The sequence below is a fragment of the Thalassophryne amazonica genome, chromosome 14 (assembly GCF_902500255.1).
Source record: "Thalassophryne amazonica chromosome 14, fThaAma1.1, whole genome shotgun sequence".
NCBI lineage: Eukaryota > Metazoa > Chordata > Actinopteri > Batrachoidiformes > Batrachoididae > Thalassophryne > Thalassophryne amazonica.
This window is the reverse complement of record NC_047116.1, coordinates 93,628,953-93,650,112: the sequence shown is the minus strand read 5'-3', so window position 1 is coordinate 93,650,112 and position 21,160 is coordinate 93,628,953. Positions and strand designations below refer to the sequence as shown.

General features: G+C 39.2%; 1 protein-coding gene across 3 annotated transcripts in view; it reads right to left on the bottom strand.

Annotated features, from left to right (window-relative positions):
• The window catches only part of LOC117524607 (alsin-like), a 60,028-nt gene extending 43,021 nt beyond the window's left edge, over positions 1-17,007 (bottom strand). For all 3 annotated transcript variants that reach the window (XM_034186420.1, XM_034186421.1, XM_034186422.1), the window contains exons 1-11: positions 16,825-17,007; positions 15,771-15,949; positions 15,247-15,407; positions 12,887-13,114; positions 12,116-12,300; positions 10,536-10,568; positions 10,198-10,398; positions 7,807-7,928; positions 4,226-4,437; positions 1,951-2,005; positions 912-1,078 (exon numbers count right to left, since the gene is read on the bottom strand). In XM_034186420.1, coding sequence (XP_034042311.1) covers positions 912-1,078; positions 1,951-2,005; positions 4,226-4,437; positions 7,807-7,928; positions 10,198-10,398; positions 10,536-10,568; positions 12,116-12,300; positions 12,887-13,114; positions 15,247-15,407; positions 15,771-15,790 — 1,384 coding nt within the window. In that variant the 5' untranslated portion in view covers positions 15,791-15,949; positions 16,825-17,007. The remainder of the gene's footprint in view (positions 1-911; positions 1,079-1,950; positions 2,006-4,225; positions 4,438-7,806; positions 7,929-10,197; positions 10,399-10,535; positions 10,569-12,115; positions 12,301-12,886; positions 13,115-15,246; positions 15,408-15,770; positions 15,950-16,824) is intronic.
• Positions 17,008-21,160: the final 4,153 nt, after the last annotated feature.

The window sequence follows — 21,160 nt, the reverse complement described above, 5'->3', positions numbered from 1 at the left end:
AATTAAAATGAGCAGAAGCAGGTGTGACATTCTAAGGCCTGAAACATACTGCCTGTGTTGTGTGTGCATGATAAATGGACTGTACGAGCACTTTTCCATCTGCGTAAGACGCTCAAAGCGCTTTACAATAATGTCTCACATTCACCCCGATGTCAGGGTGCTGCCACACAAGGTGCTCACTACACACTGGGAGCAACAGGGGATTAAAGACCTTGCCCAATGGCTCTTAGTGATTTTCCAATCAGGCTGGGATTTGAACCGAGGATCTTCTGGTCTCAAGATCAGAATGATAACTCCACTGCGTGTTGATATTCTTTTAGGCGGCCATGTTAACAGATTACACTTTGTATGTACACGTCCTGCATGAGTGAAGCCTCCCAGACATGTCTCACGTCGTGAGTGTCAACTCTCCCTTTAATAAACAGACTAAGCACCTATTTTCAGCTAAAACAGACAGAAAAACTCTCTCATTTTGATATTATATTGGTTAACATCAAATAATTAACACCTTTCACTGGACTCAGACTGAGGAAGAAGTTACAGAGATGAAAAATATACAAAACAAAAAAGCAATCAATCAATTGAGAGAAGTCACATGGTGGTAACAAATCACTTTTTGTTCAACACTTTTCTTCTGTGACACACAGAATCTGGATTATAAAAATCATCCGACACATTAGATTTTCCTCTCTGTCCCACTCTCAGTATCCCTAAGACAGCACTCGTCAGAGCCGAGACAGAAATCAAATACTCTCCTTCTGATTATGTAATCTTTAGAGCCAATTAAAAACAAATACACACACAGACCCAGACAACAGAACTGCTGTACAGTAAATAATCAGCATTAAAAACAGGCAGTCATAATCCCACGTCACAGTTCAGTTCAGTTTTTCATCTCCTCCTATCCTTACCATGCATGGGGGTTCCAGGCAAAGACCGTCTTTTCTGAACTGCTTTATTCTCCTTCCAGTTTATATCTGTTAGACTTGAGCTCTTCTGGCCCATCTGCTTCTCCTCCAGGCAAATCCGAACCTCGTCCACGCGTGCTGGCGAGCCGTAGCAGCTGGATGTGGCACCACTATTAAGAAATAAATCAATGAGAAGTTAGAGATCTGCCAAATTCTTAAAGTCATCATTAAGTAAACAGTATCTGGTGATGAAGTAAATTTAGCCATTCAAGAGGTTAAAAAAAAAACAAACTTCACTAATACACTGTGGTTGCAGCAGGTACACATGGAAAACAGGCATGGAAGGTGATCTCCAGGAGTAGGGCAGGTGACACCAGCTTTAAAGCATCTGAGGGCAATTTTAGTTATTTTTAGAGACCCTTTGTTGTTATTACGAAAGACGTGGTGCAACCACATAACAATGGCATTAAGACTAAAAATATATAATTAACTGAACAATAACTTCAAGACACTTCATCTAAAGAATCAATGAGTCTTTCTGTGCTGTTGAAAACAAAATATTATGAATGAATGAATTCATCTGGCACACACACACACACACACACTTAACAAAAAATCTTGTAAAACAAAAACGCATAAACAATTTCACAGTTTTGTGCGGCTGAAAGGGTGAAGGCAGAAGCAAAAGCTTATTACTATTACCATGATATACCACACAAACAAGAACCTATACATGGACTGACAATCACACCAATTAAAGAACTAATAACCAATTAACTGGATGGTGGTGAAATTAGCTGAATAAAAGGAAAAATTCAAGCAAACTACCCGTCTGATGCTTCAATAACTTACTGAAATTCCATAAACCATCTATTTAATGCATTCCCAAAGCACTTAGTCCCCTCCACATAAAGTGTTTTCATCAGTCACTGTGTCAGCAAACATTTTTCTTACTTACACTAGTTTATTTGTTATTGACCAGATATCTCCCCAACTTGTTACTGCTAGTCATTTGATATCAAACTGTAAATTTATTCTGTACCTGGATTCAAACAGATCCATGGAGGATTCTGGTACTGAAGACACAAAACTGTCATCTGGAGAGAAAATTGTAGAAAGTGAAGAGCAGAGAAGATACCTTTAACTAGAAAGGAAGAGGGAAATTAGTTTAACTCTGTTTGTGCAGTTAAAAAAAAAAAAAGCATTCATGTAAACAAAACTAGAGGAAGCTACAGCACCAGACCTCTGGCTTAATAATCTTATGTATAGCCAACTCATTTGATTTCCTTATAATTTGTATGTCACAGAAACAGCACAGCTACGGAAACATTAGCAGAGTTAATAACACGGAAATAAATGGAAGAGATTATAAAAATATGGGAGAAAAAACAAAACAAAACTAAAACTAAGGCTGGTCTCCCATTGCTGGTTTTGGCCTTGACTGACATCCAGAGTTCAAATACGAGGTAATCGGCCATTTCAACCAAGTGGAATGACCACTGTCAATTGCAAGCAGCAATGAGCGCACTACCATGTGCTCAAAGTGTGCAATTACGCTAATGTCTGTGGTTATAACAACATGATACAAAGCTATAAAGTATCTGTTGTGTTCTTCTAAGGAGTGCAGCATGCCTTTCATGGGATTATGGATGTATTTTAATTTGTTAGGGCCCTGCCACACCTTGACGGTTTAGCCAGCGTATGCTGACAGCTCTGTTTCCACTGAGTGGTTCGGGTCGGTATGGCACGGTATGATACAGTTAAATCTGGCTTGGTTTGTGTTTCTACTGCCAGAAGAGCCCTTTTTTGCAAGTGGAACACTTGAATATTGACAAGCACGTCATTGAGTGCGCGTGCACCGTCACGTGGCCTCACCCCCTCCACATGCAGCCAAAACAGAGTAAATTAACATTATTTTATTTTGATGTGAATGAATGACGCGTTGTGACTCTTTCAACTTTTTAAACTTTTTTCTTCAGCCACGCCAAGGAACTAAAGTATTTTCAGACATTGTTTTCCAAAATCAGGATGTTTTATGTGGATACATTTTCATCAGGCTGTGATGATGAATCCGACTGAAACTAACAGGTAAGATTAAGACTTTATATTTACTCTGTGTGTGAATGGTTTTAATATCTATAAGTCTGTTTGCATGACGACTGCAGCTTTCACCCAATCAATGGACATCATCAATGGACGTATTTCACTTATGATTAACTTACAAGAAACGTGTGTCAACAATCGCATAACTTACCTACAACTTATGGTCCACCTATGCTGGGCATATGAAACATACTGGCATAAGTCAAAAATATTGTTCATGCCCAAAAATTTTTAACGTACTCGCTGTATGTCAGCGTGCTCTTAACTTATACAAAACTTACACATAATTGATTAGACATCCACCCCGTATGCCAGCGTTTTTAATACGGTTGGCATACACCGTCTAAATCGTCAAGGTGTGACAGGGGTGCTGCACTGTCGCTTGGCATCATCAAAATAACTGAGCTGCTCAATCTGTATTCATTATCTATGACAAGAGGCATTGACAAAATACTAACAATACCATTTGTACAAATAATACAGACACATGCAGTGTGCGGTCCAGTACCATTATGTGACAAATACTCTGTACAGAGCATGTGCAAACCTCCACAGTGTTTTGCCAGAGCAATGAGCTATGCACTTCAGCAAGGCACCGTCGAGCCGCCGTGCATCCTGCCGAGCCGTGCTAATCTCCCACTTACTACACACGATCACTAACCACTCAGGTCAATGAAATCACTAAGCGCCAAAACTGAAACAAACCTGAATTATATTTTAGTCTGTAATTTTTAAATTAATTTTTTTAAGATGCAGTATTGAAATACAATCAAAAGCAGTCTATAAAATTAAAGTAACAGATACATATCACCCCCTATCTATAGATTATAATCACACTGTTCATTTTGTGGTTCATGATGGGTCTCAGCCTCACAACTGGTTTTTTTTTTTGCCAATATGGTAAACAATCAGGTGCCAAAAATTGGCAGTTGGATATCTTTATAACTCCCAACTAAACTTCAGTGGAAATCATTTGTTTCTTGCAAATTCCTGCTGAAACACAAACCTGCACACTCTTGCAATCTCTCTCTCACACACACACACACACACACACACACACACACACACACACACACACACACACACACACACACACACACACACACAGAGAAACCAAAGCCAAAAATGTCATCAACTTAGCAGACGTCATTAAGGAACCACTGTAAAAAGGATCAATTAAAATGATAGCAACTATAAATGGCTGTGAAACCAACCTGAAGTGTGACTGCTCAGTGAGCTGGTGTCTGCTGTTCCTGTGGTTTGCTGCATCTCCAGCGAGTAGCCAGAGAGTTTCTGGAGGAGGTTCTGGAGTTCTGTCTCATCGGTGAATGTTGGGTTTGTAGCTCTCCAGCCTGACCGTGGGTGGGATTTAACGCGGCCAGTCTGAGCTTGAGAGTCGGCACGGTCACACAGCTCGAGGTGGGTGCTAAGTGGTCGATTTTTAGAGCAGTTAAACGCAGAGAAACAAAAAATAAATAAATAACAGATACATTACTTTTAATAATATCATGGTAATATCAACAGAGTGACAGCAGAACGGACAATTATTAGAGTATTATTTATTTGTGCCCCATCATTATGTCAGTATATTCATTTGATCCAGCATGTACTTTAATTCATGGTGCTGCATTTGAAATTAGATCATAAATGCACAATTGTAAATCATATGTCCACAAAAGATCAATGAAAGTAAATAAAGATAACATTTACTTCATTGAATCATTTTTGTTGTACCCCAAATTTCGAATATTGTGAAAAAATAAAATTGATGTTGGAATGATGTCAGAACTGAAAAACAAAAGGAAAAGTTTACTGACGACACACGGCCAAGTCAGCAACTGTTAAACTCAATGACCAAGTTCATCCCACAGACTGGACATGATCACATTGACATAGGATTCATGTCAGGTGATCTAGAGATGCACCATAACGCCTCCACATTGTAGCTGCAAAGGAAATTCTGTCATGCTGAAACAGTCTGTTGTTATCATCACATCATCTCAACAGAACTGACTGCATGACCTCCGTGTAGCACTGCTGCTTTAGATTTCCTTAAAGCTGTCCGCCTCTGGGGTTTTTTATGATTCACGTCATAAAAGTAATTTTCTTTAGCACCACTATAATTTAGAATTTTTACCCCCAATGTGTTGAAATTCAAGGCATCAGATGCTGTGATGTCACAGATCACATGGAACAGATTCCATCGCAAGCTATAACACTATTTCCACTAAAATGATCTGTCTGTGACGAACGGTCCATCATAACATTCACCTTGACTGCCAGCTGGATTAACAAGTGAATACTGCTGCATCCTTTAATACCTGTTACATCAGGTACGTGTGAGGTTTGTTCACTGATCATTGCACGCGAGGTCTGTTTTGGTATCTGAATGCCTGAATGAATGAAGGTGGATGAAAGGGCACTGAACATAATTTATTAGCGAAAATTATATTTGTCCATCTGTTGACTCCGTGACACGTGTCACACTGTGACGGTCTAATTGCCAACATGTTCACAACTGCAACATGTCTCACACACTGTTTTGGCACTAATCTGTCTTCACCTCAAGCTAACAGCGCCACGACCAGTTGCTTCAGCTGTCTGGAAGCGATTGCAAACATGCAAGACATTATGGTGGTGATGCCTGGTGGGTTTCACCCTCTATGCCCTCAATCGTGACTGATCCTCCACCCTTCAGGTAACCCGATGACAATCCTGGATACGTAAAGTTGCTGACAGGTGAACGTTAAACCTTGTTGTTATCCCCCTGATGTCATCCTATCAATTTTTTGATTTCTTTGAGTTAGTGTTACTTGTGGCACAAAGGAAATAAAAACTAACAAAAGTCATTGTGGATTTTTACAGGTCTTACAATGTTAAATCTTATTGTACATAACGCATGTGCGTATTTGAAAAAAGTAATACCATGGTCTATAAAGGGGACATCAATCACCATCCACAGAAAAAAAGCAGAAGTGCTGACATTTAACTGCTGTTGTCCTCAATACAGTCCTATAAATAATATTTGAAAGCACTTTTACTGATACAATGAAAAAGAGAATAATTGAACCAACTTAAAAAAAAGCATCACAATTGGTAAAACCTGAATGAAGTTAATGAACTTAAGGCCCTGTCACACACACCTTGACAATTTAGCCTACATATGCCGGCCGTTTTAAAAACTCTGGCGCACGCTGTCGTACGTCTATTTTTATCTTGGTGGACCATTTTCAGTGTGTACAGAATGCTGATGAGTGTACTGGTTGTGGAAAGTTCTGTCATGAATGAATGGAGAGCTGTGACTCTTTAAACACTGGCTGCTCCCTGATCAGCAGAGCTCAAAGCAGCCACAGCGCCGCTGATCAGGTCATCACAGACCTGAGTAATGAAACATGATGAATTAAACTTTTAAAGCGCCACTCGACCGTGATCAGAATGATGTGCTGTGTTATCTGTCAGTGTGGTGATCACCGACAGCCACGGCAATGTAAATGTTTAAACAGCGCATTAATCAGGCGTGATCACCCTGATCAATCGATCAGGTCGTCTGATGGTCACACCACAATGACAGCGAGCAAAGTTAAATAACCACAGCGCTTCTGTGTGTTCAGAGCACGACACCAGCATGAGAAATGCACCTGCAGCAGGAAAAAACACCTTAAAATGCTAAGTTTCCAGCCACGAATTAAAGGATTTTCCAAGGTAATTTTAAAAAAATAAGGAGCTTTATGTGGATTCATATCCATCTGTGATGGTGAATTGGACTGAAATGAACAAGTCAGATACTCCGTGTGTGAATCAAACAGTTGTTCTGCATACGGACTGCAGCTTTCAGCCAATCAGTGGCCAGCGTTAATGGACGGATGAGTAAATTACAAGAAACATCTGCCAATAATCATGTAACTTACTTACAACTGATGTCCAGCATGTGTGGAACATGTGAGTCACATGCTGGCACTCGTTGAAAATTTTCAGCATGCCCAAAATTTTTTGAGGAGCTCAGCTTATCAGAACGTACATCAACAAGCGTCGGCGTGTTTGAACGAGCTTCACCATGCGTCAACGTATGAAAAACTTACCCTTAACCTATCAGACTTAAGCCATTTTTTTTTTTTTAAATAAGGTAGACATACGCTGGCTAAATCGTCAAGGTGTGTCAGGGCCTTTAAGTTTGTAACTTACAAACTACTTAATTCATTCAGGTTTTAACAATTGTAACACTTTTTTAAGTTGTTTCTTTTTTCAGCGTAGAAAGAACCCCGTTCTCCGATCAGAGGGCCCAGGGCTCTACACGCAAAACTGGGGGTGTGTCAATGCACAAGCATGACCAATATCATGTAATCGGAATGCCAATTTCAATAAAATGTCTAATTTCATCACAAATAAAAAATATATCACAAATAACTTACCTGATTATGTCCTTTTCTCATTCATTAAACATATTCCATGTAATTTAATTTCAATTTATTAATTTATATAGCGCCAACTCACGACAAAGTCGCCCCAAGGTGCTTCACACAATTCACAACAGCACAAATTAATCTAAAATCAAAATTAAAAGCAAGAAAAGCACAATAAAAAGATAAAACACAGAGAATTTAAGGTGCATGTTTAGCCAATTTTCTTCCAAAATAAAAAATAAATAATGCAGGCTGATGCCTGGCCCTCGGCCCGCCGACTGTCAAATACGGTATATTAACATTTTAATTTGCCACTTTGACCACTGTGTTTTGACTGTCTTTAAGTATAAATGTGTGTGAGACAATATTTTTCCCAGAGTGTCGTAATACTGCACCTTTTAGTACTAGTTCTGTTATCTTGACAACATAGACCGGCTCCAGAACCAGGGCTGCTGCTGGCGGTTAACCTTCTGCCAGCCTGAAGACTCTGTCTGGATCCTCTTCTGCTGGGACTGGCCTGAAAGTAGAAACCAAGAAAATGTGGAGCTAAATATAGTAACTGATTCTCCTCGGGGAACACAGACAACTGCAGTTATGGAGTGTAATTAAATGTCACCTGCAGGCATGTGACAACTACACTTTTATGAGTTGCTTAAACCAAATGTGAATGAATGCAAGCAAGAATGCAAAGGTTAGATGATTGGACATTGGATTGAGTTGAATATTTTTTTTTATATGACAATCACAATGTCACTTAAAGGTGCTTCTTGTGAATATGGTTTAACCTGACATATCCCCTGAGCAACTACAACTCCTGGCAAAAATTATGGAATCACCGGCCTCGGATGATGTTCACCCTGGAATCACCCTGTAAATTTCCATCCCCCAAATTAACACCTGCATCAAATCAGATCTGCTCGTTGACATTGACCCTGTGCCATGACATTGATCCTATGTGTCTTTTTGCAAGGAACGTTTTCACAGTTTTTGCTCTATGGCAAATGCATTATCATCTTGAAAAATGATTTCATCATCCCCAAACATCCTTTCAATTGTCCAAAATAGCAACGTAAACTTGTGCATTTATTGATGATGTAATGACAGCCATCTCCCCAGTGCCTTTACCTGACATGCAGCCCCATATCATCAATGACTGTGGAAATTTACGTTCTCTTCAGGCAATCATCTTTATAAATCTCATTGGAACAGCACCAAACAAAAGTTCCAGCATCATCACCTTGCCCAATGCAGATTTGAGATTCATCACTGAATATGACTTTCATCCAGTCATCCACAGTCCACGATTGCTTTTCCTTAGCCCATTGTAACCTTGTTTATTCTGTTTAGGTGTTAATGATGCCTTTCGTTTAGCTTTTCTGTATGTAAATCCCATTTCCTTTAGGCGGTTTCTTACAGTTCAGTCATAGACATTGACTCCAGTTTCCTCCCATTCGTTCCTCATTTGTTTTGTTGTGCATTTTTGGATTTTTGAGACATATTGCTTTAAGTTTTCTGTCTTGACGCTTTGATGTCTTCCTTGGTCTACCAGTATGTTTGCCTTTAACAACCTTCCCATGTTTTTTGTATTTGGTCCTGAGTTTAGACACAGCTGACTGTGAACAACCAACATCTTTTGCAACATTGCGTGATGATTTACTCTCTTTTAAGAGTTTGATAATCCTCTCCTTTGTTTCAACTGACATCTCTCGTGTTGGAGCCATGATTCATGTCAGTCCACTTGGTGCAACAGCTCTCCAAGGTGTGATCACTCCTTTTTAGATGCAGACTAATGAGCAGATCTGATATGATGCAGGTGTTAGTTTTGGGAATGAAAATTTACAGGGTGATTCCATAATTTTTTCCTCAGAATTGAGTGAGTCCATATTTTTTTCCTCTGCTTGGTCTAAAAAAGTAACCATTACTGACTGCCACAATCTTTTTTTTCTTGATTTCTTATAGTGTTTCTTAAAACCAGAAAGTTGCCATTTGAAATGACTTTAGTTTTGTGTCATGTGTGTGATCTGCTTTTTTTCTACAAAATTAAACAACTGAATGAACGTCCTCCGAGGCCGGTGATTCCATAATTTTTGCCAGGGGTTGTACATTGGGAATAGTGTTCAGAAAAAAAAGGCTTCTCAGGAATTTTGATTATAGCAAGGAACCTCAACCACACCAGACTTAGTGTGGTGACTGTCCTTGCACATATCCTGTACCTCCTTCATATACTTCTCTGCTACACCAGACTTCCCCGTACAATACCACAACTCTTCTCTTGGTGCTTCAAGTCTACAAACAATGCAACTCATTTTGGCCTTCTCTCCACTTCTCCATCAGCACTCTCAGAGCAAACATTGTATCTGCAGTGCTTAGTCTGTGTAATTTAAAGCTAAACTGAAAATTATAGAAAATTCTTCTGACTATTGCTGGTCTTTGATGGATAAGTTGTTGAGATTTGAATTTCATGCTTTTATATGCATCCAATTTCAAATCTTTTCTTCCTCACTTGTGGCACCAACTTCTGACCGACTACTACAAATTTGGCATTCAGCTTTTTGTTCGTTTTTCTGTGTCACTAGAGACAGGTGGATTTATTTCTCTTTTTTTTGTATCTGAGGTACATACAGTGGTTTGTACCAGTTCTGAAAATGGCACCTCTCCAGGTTCTGTGGTCTAGGATGCAGTATTGCATTAATTTGGGGAGGTGACTAGATGCTTTACAACAGCCCCGCTGGGCTTGGACTCCTAATAAACTGTAAATTAAACCAAGACTAAACTAAAGCCTGTACCTCCGTGGATGTCCCGTCTGTTAGCTCCACTCCCAGTGGACAGTAGTGAGAATCCTCAGCTGCAAATGGCTCGCCATTCTGAGTTATTGAGAAAAGTGGCACCGGGCCTGGAACCTTCTGCTCAGAGGGATTCTGGATGTTGCCATTCTGAGGATGCAAACTCTGAACCAGAGCCAGACTGTGATAAGCACCACATGCCACCTATAGTACAGGACATTAGCAGAAAGTACAGTAAGGAATGTAATACAGGATTAAACACTGGATTATTTATTTTTATAATTAGCATTTATAGTGTTTTAGAAGAAAGCAATTTTCAAAATAAATAAATAAAAACCTACTTGGATCACATTTCGACCTGCCAAGTGTTCAACCTGGACCAAAGACAGAAAAATAAAATCATGTACAACAAGATACATGTAAAAAATTCATTTTTAGATTTCAGCAATAATGTCAGTCTTTTCACACAAAATCGAGTTAAAGGCACAATTATGACAACACATTTTATACATCGTCTCAACCTTTTTTTTTGAAGTGCCAACAGTAAAGGGACACCGAATCTCTTTACCCTTTCATGGCTAGATGCATTTGACTCGGTCATTATTTCACAACAAAGAAGATACACACAGTACAAATAGCAAGCTCAATAATATGACAAAAGCACTCAGCACTCAACACTCATCTTCAACAGCTTTTCCGGGTTTGGGCTGCAGGGGCAACAGCTCCAGCAGGCGATCCCAGACTTCCCTTTCCCATGCCACATTGACCACCTCTGACTGGGGGATCCCGAGGCATTCCCAGGCCAGTGTGGAGATATAATCTCTCCACTTAGTCCTGGGTCTTCCCCGAGGTCTCCCAGATGGATGTGCCTGGAACACCTCCCCAGGGAGGCGCCCAGGAGGCATCCTTACCAGATGACAAAAGCACAATCTTATTTTTCCTCTCACCAGATCAATACATACATTAGGATATTAACTGAGTGACTTGGATCAATTTCAGGTGAACTTCATGACAACATATACAGTATTACATAAAACCTTTAAGATACTTACAGTTTTGATAATGTAATATTTGATTTTTTTTTTTTTTTTTTTTTTTTTTTTTTTTTTTTAAATCGGTAAGTAAACAGAAAATCTAACTTGAAATGTCCAAATATTTGTATTTCAATTCAAATGCATATAATGCAGTTATTTCCAAAAATTTTAAATGATTAAAAATAAATAAACGCATTTTCGAATAAAAGCAAAAAAATGACAATAAAATGACCTGTTGATGATAATTCTGTAACAAAAGCACTGTAAACACACGATGAAATATAAACCAATTATTTTTTATAAACTGTGGGAGACCATCTAAAAGAAACAGTGTATTTTAAAACAACAACAGAAAAAATGAAAAGTGGTTTTAGATTAATAATGTATATTTGAAAGTACATCTGTTCAGGTTCAGTTGAAAGAGTTGAATCACAACACGAATTGTTTCCATTTCTGGTTTCTCAAAATCATTTCTCCATTCTGAGGCAAGGTTTTATTTGAAGGCTCAAAAAATATAAAAATAATCATAACACAAAATCATAATAATAATATAATCAATAACGCAAAAATCATAGCTTTGTAACTTGGCTGAGGATAGGGAAGTATGGTTAGTCTGCTGCAATGACTCAGATGAGCAGATGAAAAGAATGAAAAATGAATGCATATCTTAACTAGTATGTGTTGAATTACAATTTTTTTATTTTGTCAAAGAAAAATTCAAAGCACATGTACTAACATAAAAATTGTGCTGAAATAAAAGGCCACAGTAGAAAATAACAGCTTTGGTTGACGTACTATGAGGCAGACTTGGAGTCAAAGTCATTCAGACGTCATCTGACAATTTAAAATTTGAAAGCTTAAATTCACTCGAGGTTATATTAAGATACCTTCTGTGGTTTCCATATTGGGAAGGTGCTGGTGACCAGGCCAAGCTGGCAACCAGTGCCCCAGGCCCACAGCTCATTCTGGGCTGAGAGAGCCAGACTATGCTCACATCCACAGGCCAGATCCAGGACTCGAACCACAGCTGGAGGCACAACTTCGTTGTCCACCACGCTGACAACATGTGGCTCTGCAACAAACATAAGGCCTCTGTTAGCCTCCTCTCTTCAGGGTAAAATGTTATGATTTAATCTCACCAATACGTCTCCTTATTTAGTGTGGAAATACAAATCAAAACAGCAATACACTCATATTAGGCATCATCTGGATATCTAATTTAAATGATACATTATTTATCAAAGCAGTGGACAGCTGTCTATTGACTGACTAATTAATTAATCCAATTTAGAAGGCTAGCTGATTGCTACATACACTGTAATGCTGCAACACACCTCAAAGTTATCCAGCTTTGCCTCAGTCAATAAATTTATTGTTAACCTAGTTAGAGGGGTGGAAAAAATTGTTCAACAAGGAAGAACCGTACTGTTAGAGAAAAAGCAAACTGGTGATCGATGCTTTAAGAGAATGAAGATCTGTGCAGATGGATGGATGTCTGGATTAAAGGAAGAAGCAAGGTAGGGCTCAGTAAGAAGGAGAAACATAAGCACCAAAATATGACAAGGAGGAGGAAACAAGAGACAAAACATTATGTGCAATACAGAAATACTAGAAAGACAATAGAAGTGAGAAAGACAAGAAGACCTGCACAAGCAAACCTGCGATGTGTGTGGCTGTGCCCTTGTCGGTCAGCCCACACTGTCCTGCAGAGTTGTCCCCCCACATGAAGACGCTGCCCTGTTCGCTCACTGCTCCACAGTGGAAGCTGCCTGCAGCAACGCGGACCACAGTCCGTCCCAGCAGAGAGACCTCCAATAACGGAGCAGTGACGGGGATGCTCAGATCTCGTCTCCACGCCTGCATCCCAAAAGAGTACACCAGACCACCTGGAAGATAAAATACAATATGACACCGGAAGTGACAATATCCTAGAATGAAAAGTTCCTGGTGATTTTAAAAATTATGGCTGACAGATTGACCAGGTGAGAACTGTATGAGATTTTTGAAGTCAACAACCATACACACAGAAGGGTTTATTTGGCTTAAAAAGATAAAATGTAAATAAAAATATTATAAAAAACATATCTTAATACCCATGTGCTGAATTTGAATCATTTTTTTTGTCACAGAAGCAGAAATAAAAGGCCACAGCAATGCAAGTAATTCAATGAGTATAAAACAACAGCAGAAGGAACTGGAGCACTGCGATCGTAGAGCGAAACCTCCACCAACACTAATTTCCAATCCACAAATTTTTACCTTGCAAAACATTTTCAAGGTCGAAGTCCTGTTAAAAGTGACTTTTCAATAAGCTAAATTAGATGTGATCAAATGTCAAGACTATCTATTTAGTTCATGCACTTGAATCAAAATTTTTATGTGGTGTTGTCAGGGTTTGTTTTCTTTTTTCAACTTTTTTGGTTTCTGAATTCTTTTTCAGATAATTTTCACAGAACTATTATCTCTGCTATGCACAATTTGTCATTGCTTTTTGGCACTTGGTATTTGACTGATAACTGGAAGACAAAAAAGGCATAAAACTGGAACCTCCATCCAATTTTAGTGGTTTACGTACAGTTGTGCTCAAAAGTTTACATACTCTGGCAGATTTAATTTTATTTATTTATTTTTGGCCATTCTTCAGAGAATATGAACAATAACACAAAAACTTTTTTTCACTCATGGTTAGTGGTTGGGTGAAGCCATTTATTGGCAAACAACAGTGTTTCCTCTTTTCAAATCATAATGACAACAGAAACTACCCATATGAACCTGATCAAAAGTTTACATCCCCCTGTTCTTAATACCGTGTGTTGCCCCCTTTAACATCAGGGACAGCTTGGAGTCTTTTGTGGTAGTTTGTGGACGAGGCTTTCTGATGGTGAAGCTGCCACTGAATGTGTCTTGGACTTTATTTACATCAATTATGAAGAAATACAAACAATATGGCACTTTATGGTAAATCTGCATGGAGTAGACAGTTCTCAAAAACTGAGTGACTGTGCAAGAAGTAGAAGAGTGAGGAAAGCCACCAAGACACCCAGACAACCCAGAAGAAGTTATAGGCTTACGTGGCTGTGATTGGAGAAATTATGCACAGTGCAAGTTTTGCATTTTGTATCACCAGTTATCCATCTTCATGATGAAGTGGTATAGAGGAGGATTTTCTTAAAGAGAAGACCTGAAAGTTTAGCTACAAATTGCCAGAAGGTACCTCTGAGATGCAAGCCTGGATTTGATCCGTTTTGGTGAAAGAAAATCCTTCTCTGCTCTACTCCACTATGAAGCTAAGAGTAGTGATGCAAAATGCAAAGCTTGCACTGTGCACAATTTCTACAATCACAGCCACATAAGTCCATAACTTCTTCTGGGTTGTCTGGGTGTCTTGGTGGCTTTCCTCACTCTTCTCCTTCTTGCACAGTCACTCAGTTTTTGAGAACTGTCTACTCCATGCAGATTTACCATAAAGTGCCATACTGTTTGTATTTATTTGTAATTAATGTAAATAAAGTCCAAGACATTCAGTGGCAGCTTCACCATCAGAGACTCCACGCTATCGTTGATGTTAAAGGGGGCAACACACGGTATTAAGAAAAGGAGTATGTAAACTTTTTATCAGGTTCATTTGGGTAGTTTGTGTTGTCATTATGATTTCAAAAGAGTAAACAGTTGTTTGACAATAAATGGCTTCATACAACCACTGACCATCAGTGAAACAAAGTTTTTGTGTTATCATTCATCTTCTCTGAAAAATAGCCACAAAAAAAAAAAAAAAAACTAAACTTCTGCCAGGGTATGTAAACTTTTGAGCACAACTGTAAATCCTTAACAGAAAAATGAGAATGATTCAATAAGTTCTATTGGCATGATTATGGTAAAATAGACTCTTGGGGCATAAACTATTACTGTTTGGGGAAAACAACATAAACATAAATCAAACCAGACACTATCATTTTTATTATTGAACAACCTGTTGAGTAAAATCCGGTCCTTAATTCATTTTCAATCACACGCTCACCCTGCGTCAGCAGGAGTCCATGATGATCTCCCAGTGTGACCTGCAGCACAGGTTTGGGCAGCAGCACTCTGTCTGGACACAACTGCTCACTGTGACCCCCTGACTGCCAGATGTGGAGCAGACCTCGTTCCTGAGGAGCTGGGACCTGCTCATCCACGGAGCTGCAAAAACACACAAAGATGTTTTATGATGACAGACTTTTGAGCCCAACACCAGCTGTACAATACAGCATAATGATAGGCAACTGCTGTATCACAAACACAACAACATAATGCAGAATAACAGCGCGCACACACACACACACACATCATCAGACAGTAGTACATTACACTGTATAAAACATTCTGTACAGATGGTTAGTTTAGTGGATGAGAGCCATAACTGGCCAAACCCAAATCTAATGTTAGTGTCACTGAAATATGTGTGAATTTTGCTTTGATAATTAAGTACTTTTTGCAGTTTAAATGGGGTGGCAGATATGCCATCACAACAATGACAGCTCAGGTGTGTACGTGTGTGTTTACCTGTGCTCTCTGTTCGCCATTACTCTGGAATTTCCATTCCACAGGACACTGAAGGCATCATTGTGACCATTTTTCCAAAGTTCCCATCTTCCTTTCACTCACAAGAGTAAATCTGCAGGCAAAGCTGGCAAATTCTGCTTTGGCACCACTTTGATTCATCAGCTTGTTCTGTTAAACACCTACATATTTATAAAAACATTTTAGAAACTTTGATGGGTTTGATAAATTGACACGCTGACACTTACGGATGACCCTGGTCCTTATCGCTGCAAAGACTCTCTAAGTGGCTTTGGCAGTTCCTCAGACACCTGGTGGTCTATATTAATTTGCTAAAATGGTGTATACCGCTAATATGACCCCTTTAAATCCTCATGCAAAAAAACAGTTCTGGTGTTATTCATTACAGATCTGAACAATCAGTAATGAATTTCTGTTCTGGTTCTCATGGAATTTGTTTCAGATTTGATGACTTCTGCTGGTGTTGACACATCGAAACAACTACATAAATGCAATAATTAAAGTAATGACGATGATGAATTTAATCGTTATTTAACGAGGTTGGTCCCATTGAGATCAAGATCTCTTTTACAAGGGAGACCTGGACAATTTAAAGTTTCCAGTCCACCAAACCTGCATGTCGCTGGAAACCCACGCAAACACGGGCAGAACATGCAAACGCCACACAGAAAGGTGGGAATTGAACCCATGACTTTCTTGCTATGAGGCAACAGTGCTAACCACTAATGTGGTTGCCCAAATGACGATAAAATGTGCAAATGTTTGTGTGGTCAATGGTCATATAATCGTTAAATAAACACAGCTGTTTATGTGCAGAATTCACAAACACACAAACGCTGAACAGTTCGAGGAACTCACACAACTACACATATCACTTTTAAAGAGCACTGATGTGAAACAAGAGAGAGGCGAGCAAAAGAAAACGACACTTAAAACTGTACGCAACAGAAAAGAAACAACACTAACAATAAATCCAAAAATACACAACAGAAGTTAGTTAGCTTAAAGCTAACATGCTAAAAGAGTTCCAACTTACCAACTTTGAATGTTGTTTCGAGCTCGAAAGGAAAGCCGCTCAGAATCTTGATACGGATAATCTGAATGAATACTGGAAGACGTTTGTAACTGTCATCACAAAATCACTGAATCCTGGTGTTTGAAATCCAAATCAGTACAGACTGATGACAGCAGAAGCGGAGAGTTTTGAGTTGCTGCGGAGGCAGCCTTCAACGGCAGCCGGGCAGGGTCAAAATACGTCCACCACACCTGTTGCAGAGAACAGAGTCACCTTCTCCAGAGTCCGGCAAGGTGATCTAAAAAGAGAATGAGAGAGAAAAAAAATTTAATGAATTAATACATCTGTAAAAAAAAAAAAAAAAGATGGAATTTCTTTCATATTTTGAAAAGATCATTTAATGTATATTTACATTATATTTTAAATGAAACATGCCCCAATCACTCTCATATTTGAAAGTGAGGTGCAGACTGGCCCTCATTATCACCTGACAAAGTTTGATCTGGATCTGATCCAGATTACTGGTTTTGTGGACATTTGAATTTAATATTGAAAAGCCCATTTAATGTATATTTTACATTATATTTTAATGAAATGTGCCCTATTCACACTCATATTTGAAAGTAAGGTGTAGACTGACACTCACTATCACCTGACAAAGTTTGATCCAGATCTGACTTGGATTGTGGCTTTTGTGGACATTTGAATTTAATATTGAAAAGCCCATTTAATGTATATTTTACATTATATTTTAATGAAACGTGCCCCAATCACTCTCATATTTGAAAGTGAGGTGCAGATTGACACTCACTATCACCTGACAAAGTTTGATCTGGATCTAATCCAGATTACTGGTTTTGTGGACATTTGAATTTAATATTGAAAAGCCCATTTAATGTATATTTTACATTATATTTTAATGAAACGTGCCCCAATCACTCTCATATTTGAAAGTGAGGTGCAGATTGACACTCACTATCACCTGACAAAGTTTGATCTGGATCTAATCCAGATTACTGGTTTTGTGGACATTTGAATTTAATATTGAAAAGCCCATTTAATGTATATTTTACATTATATTTTAATGAAACATGCCCCATTCACACTCATATTCAAAGTGAGGTGCAGACTGACACTATCACCTGACAAAGTTTAATCCAGATCTGATGTGGATTGTGGCTTTTGCAGACATTTGAATTTAACATTGAAAAGCCCATTTAATGTATATATTTACATTATATTTTAATGAAATGTGCCTCATTCACTCTCATATTTGAAAGTGAGGTGCAGATTGACACTCACTATCACCTGACAAAGTTTGATCCAAATCTGATCTGGATTGTGGATTTTGTGGACATTTGAAGTTAATATTGGAAAGCCCATTTGGTGTATATTTTGCATTATATTTCAATCAAAAGTGCCTCAATCCCTCTCCTTTGTCACAATGAGGTGCAAACTGGTACTCTCAATGAATAGATTAAGTTTGATCCGCATTGTGGATTTAGTGGATATTTGATTTTAACATTGGAAAGCCCTTTTGGTCTATACTTTGTATTATATTTTATCTTACGAAAAGCCACTTCTAACAGGACTTTGACCTTTAAAATCTTTTCCAAGGTAAAAATTTGTGGAAATGAGTGCTCTAGTTTTAATATTGTAACCTTTTGACATTCAGTCTCCTGGTTTGTGGTGACATTCATCTATGCCCTTGTCTGTTAAAAGGCCTCCATAATATTCCATTGTGATGTGCTTGAAGGTCATATGCAGCACCAGACAAGCTCCACCCCTTGTCTTGAACCCACAGTTGCTTGGTACCTAGTGGAACTTAACTCCTTTGTTTCTGATCAGATAAAGCCACTTCAGACCACCTACATACTCAGATGGCTAAAAACTCACTAAAAATAACCATTTAAGCACAGAAAATACTTGATATAGTAAAAATATAATAACAAATAAACACAAACAAACTGTTATCGAAACGTGGACCTCAACTCCAGTGAACAGCTACAGTAAGTTAACCCATGGATGATGAATTCCAGTGCTTCAAGAAGCGTGACCTTCACTTCTTGCGTGTCAATGCGCGAAGACTCCGGCCCAAACTGGTTGATTTCTGTCTCCTGATACAGTGTGCAAACACAGCTGTGATCAGTGTTACAGAAACACGGTTAAACGTTTCAGTTGAGGATTAAGAACTGGACGTTCTAGAGTACACCATCCAACATAAAGACTGACAGCGTACCGACGGTGGTGTCCGCATCTACATCCAAAGTGACCCTGCTGTCAGCCTACATGCAGTCCGAATATCTGATTGTGACACAGTCTCAACTGAGAGTTTATTCTCTAAATCCAGTCCAGCAGTTTATGTTGTTGACCTCCAAAGCATATAGAGTTTTATCATTTAATGGTGATATATACATGAACTAGTGCACTTGGTAACTTTAACACAAGCACACTGAAGCCTGATAAAACATCACCTGGTGCTTTGAACAAGTTGATGCAGTTGTGTGGATTTAAATGTTTGATGTATCCACATCTTCAGCAGGTCTACATTAGATGTGATCATGGTTACAGATAGCAACAAAATATCACAATTTGTTGGGCTTAAAGCCACACTGCCCCTCAAATTTCACAAAACGGACAAAATTTGGTTTCTGCCTAATTTTGATCACATTGTCATTGTCATATTATGAGTCCCTTGTTTAAATGCCAAGAATTAAAATTATAGTGGTGCCAAAGAAAATTCTTTTTATGACTTAAATCTTTAAAAATCCAGAGGTGGTACAGTTTTAATATAGGAGCTAGTTATCATCACATGCTCATGTGAAGTCTGACCGTGGCAAAACTGAAAGCACTAGGACTCTATGAAGATTTGGGTCTTTGCCTTCCTCCAGAGGAATCGACATCACTTAATATGCATGTTTGTTCAGTGACATCATGACTTCAGTTCCCTGCACCCCCTTCAAACCATAAAATCTGGCTCTCGTGTTTGAGAGATAAGGTGACAGGGTCAACTACAACTCCAGTAAGGTGTGTCACTGTTCAGGTCTGGATATACAGTAGTGTTCAGAATAATAGTAGTGCTATGTGACTAAAAAGATTAATCCAGGTTTTGAGTATATTTCTTATTGTTACATGGGAAACAAGGTACTAGTAGATTCAGTAGATTCTCACAAATCCAACAAAACCAAGCATTCATGATATACACACTCTTCTTCTTCTTCTTCTTTGTCTTTCGGCTGTTCCCGTTAGGGGTCGCCACAGCAGATCAATCGTTTCCATCTCACCCTGTCCTCTGTATCTTCCTCTGTCACACCAACCACCTGCATGTCCTCCCTCAGCACATCCATGAACCTCCTCTTTGGTCTCCCTCTTCTCCTCCTGCCTGGTGGCTCCATCCTCAGCATCCTTCTCCCTATATACCCTGGGTCCCTCCTCTGCACATGTCCAAACCATCTCAATCTCGCCTCTCTTGACTTTGTCTCCAAACCGTCCCACCTGAGCTGTCCCTCTGATATGTTCATTCCTAATCTTGTCCATTCTTGTCACTCCCAAAGAGAATCTCAACATCTTCAGCTCTGCCACCTCCAGCTCTGCCTCCTGTCTTTTTGTTAGTGCCACTGTCTCTAAACCATACAACATAGCTGGTCTCACTACTGTCTTGTAGACTTTCCCCTTCACTCTTGCTGATATTCTTCGGTCACAAATCACTCCTGCCACCTTTTTCCACCCACTCCACCCTGCCTGCACTCTCTTCTTCACCTCTCTACCACACTCTCCATTACTTTGAACAGTTTCCCCCAAATATTTAAACTCATCTACTTTCACCACTTCTTACTCCTTGTAACTGCACTATTCCACTGGGCTCCCTCTCAATCACACACATGTACTCAGTCTTGCTTCTACTGACTTTCATTCCCCTTCTCTCCACAGCATATCTCCACTTCTCCAGACTAGACTCAACTTGCTCTCTACTCTCACTACAGATCACAATGTCATCTGCAAACATCATAGTCCATGGGGACTCCTGTCTAACATCCGTCAACCTGTCCATCACCACTGCAAACAAGAAAGGACTCAGAGCTGATCCTTGGTGTAATCCCACTTCCACCTTGACTGAGTCTGTCATTCTGACTGCACATCTCACCGCTGTCACACTATTCTTGTACATGTCCTGCACTACCCTAACATACTTCTCTGCCACTCCAGACTTCCTCATACAATGCCACAACTCTTCTCTTGGCACCCTATCATAAGCTTTTTCTAAGTCCACAAACACACTGTAACTCTTTCTGTCCTTCTCTGTACTTTTCCAACAGTATTCTCATCAGAATGTACTGGCTGCGCACCCCATGTGGCT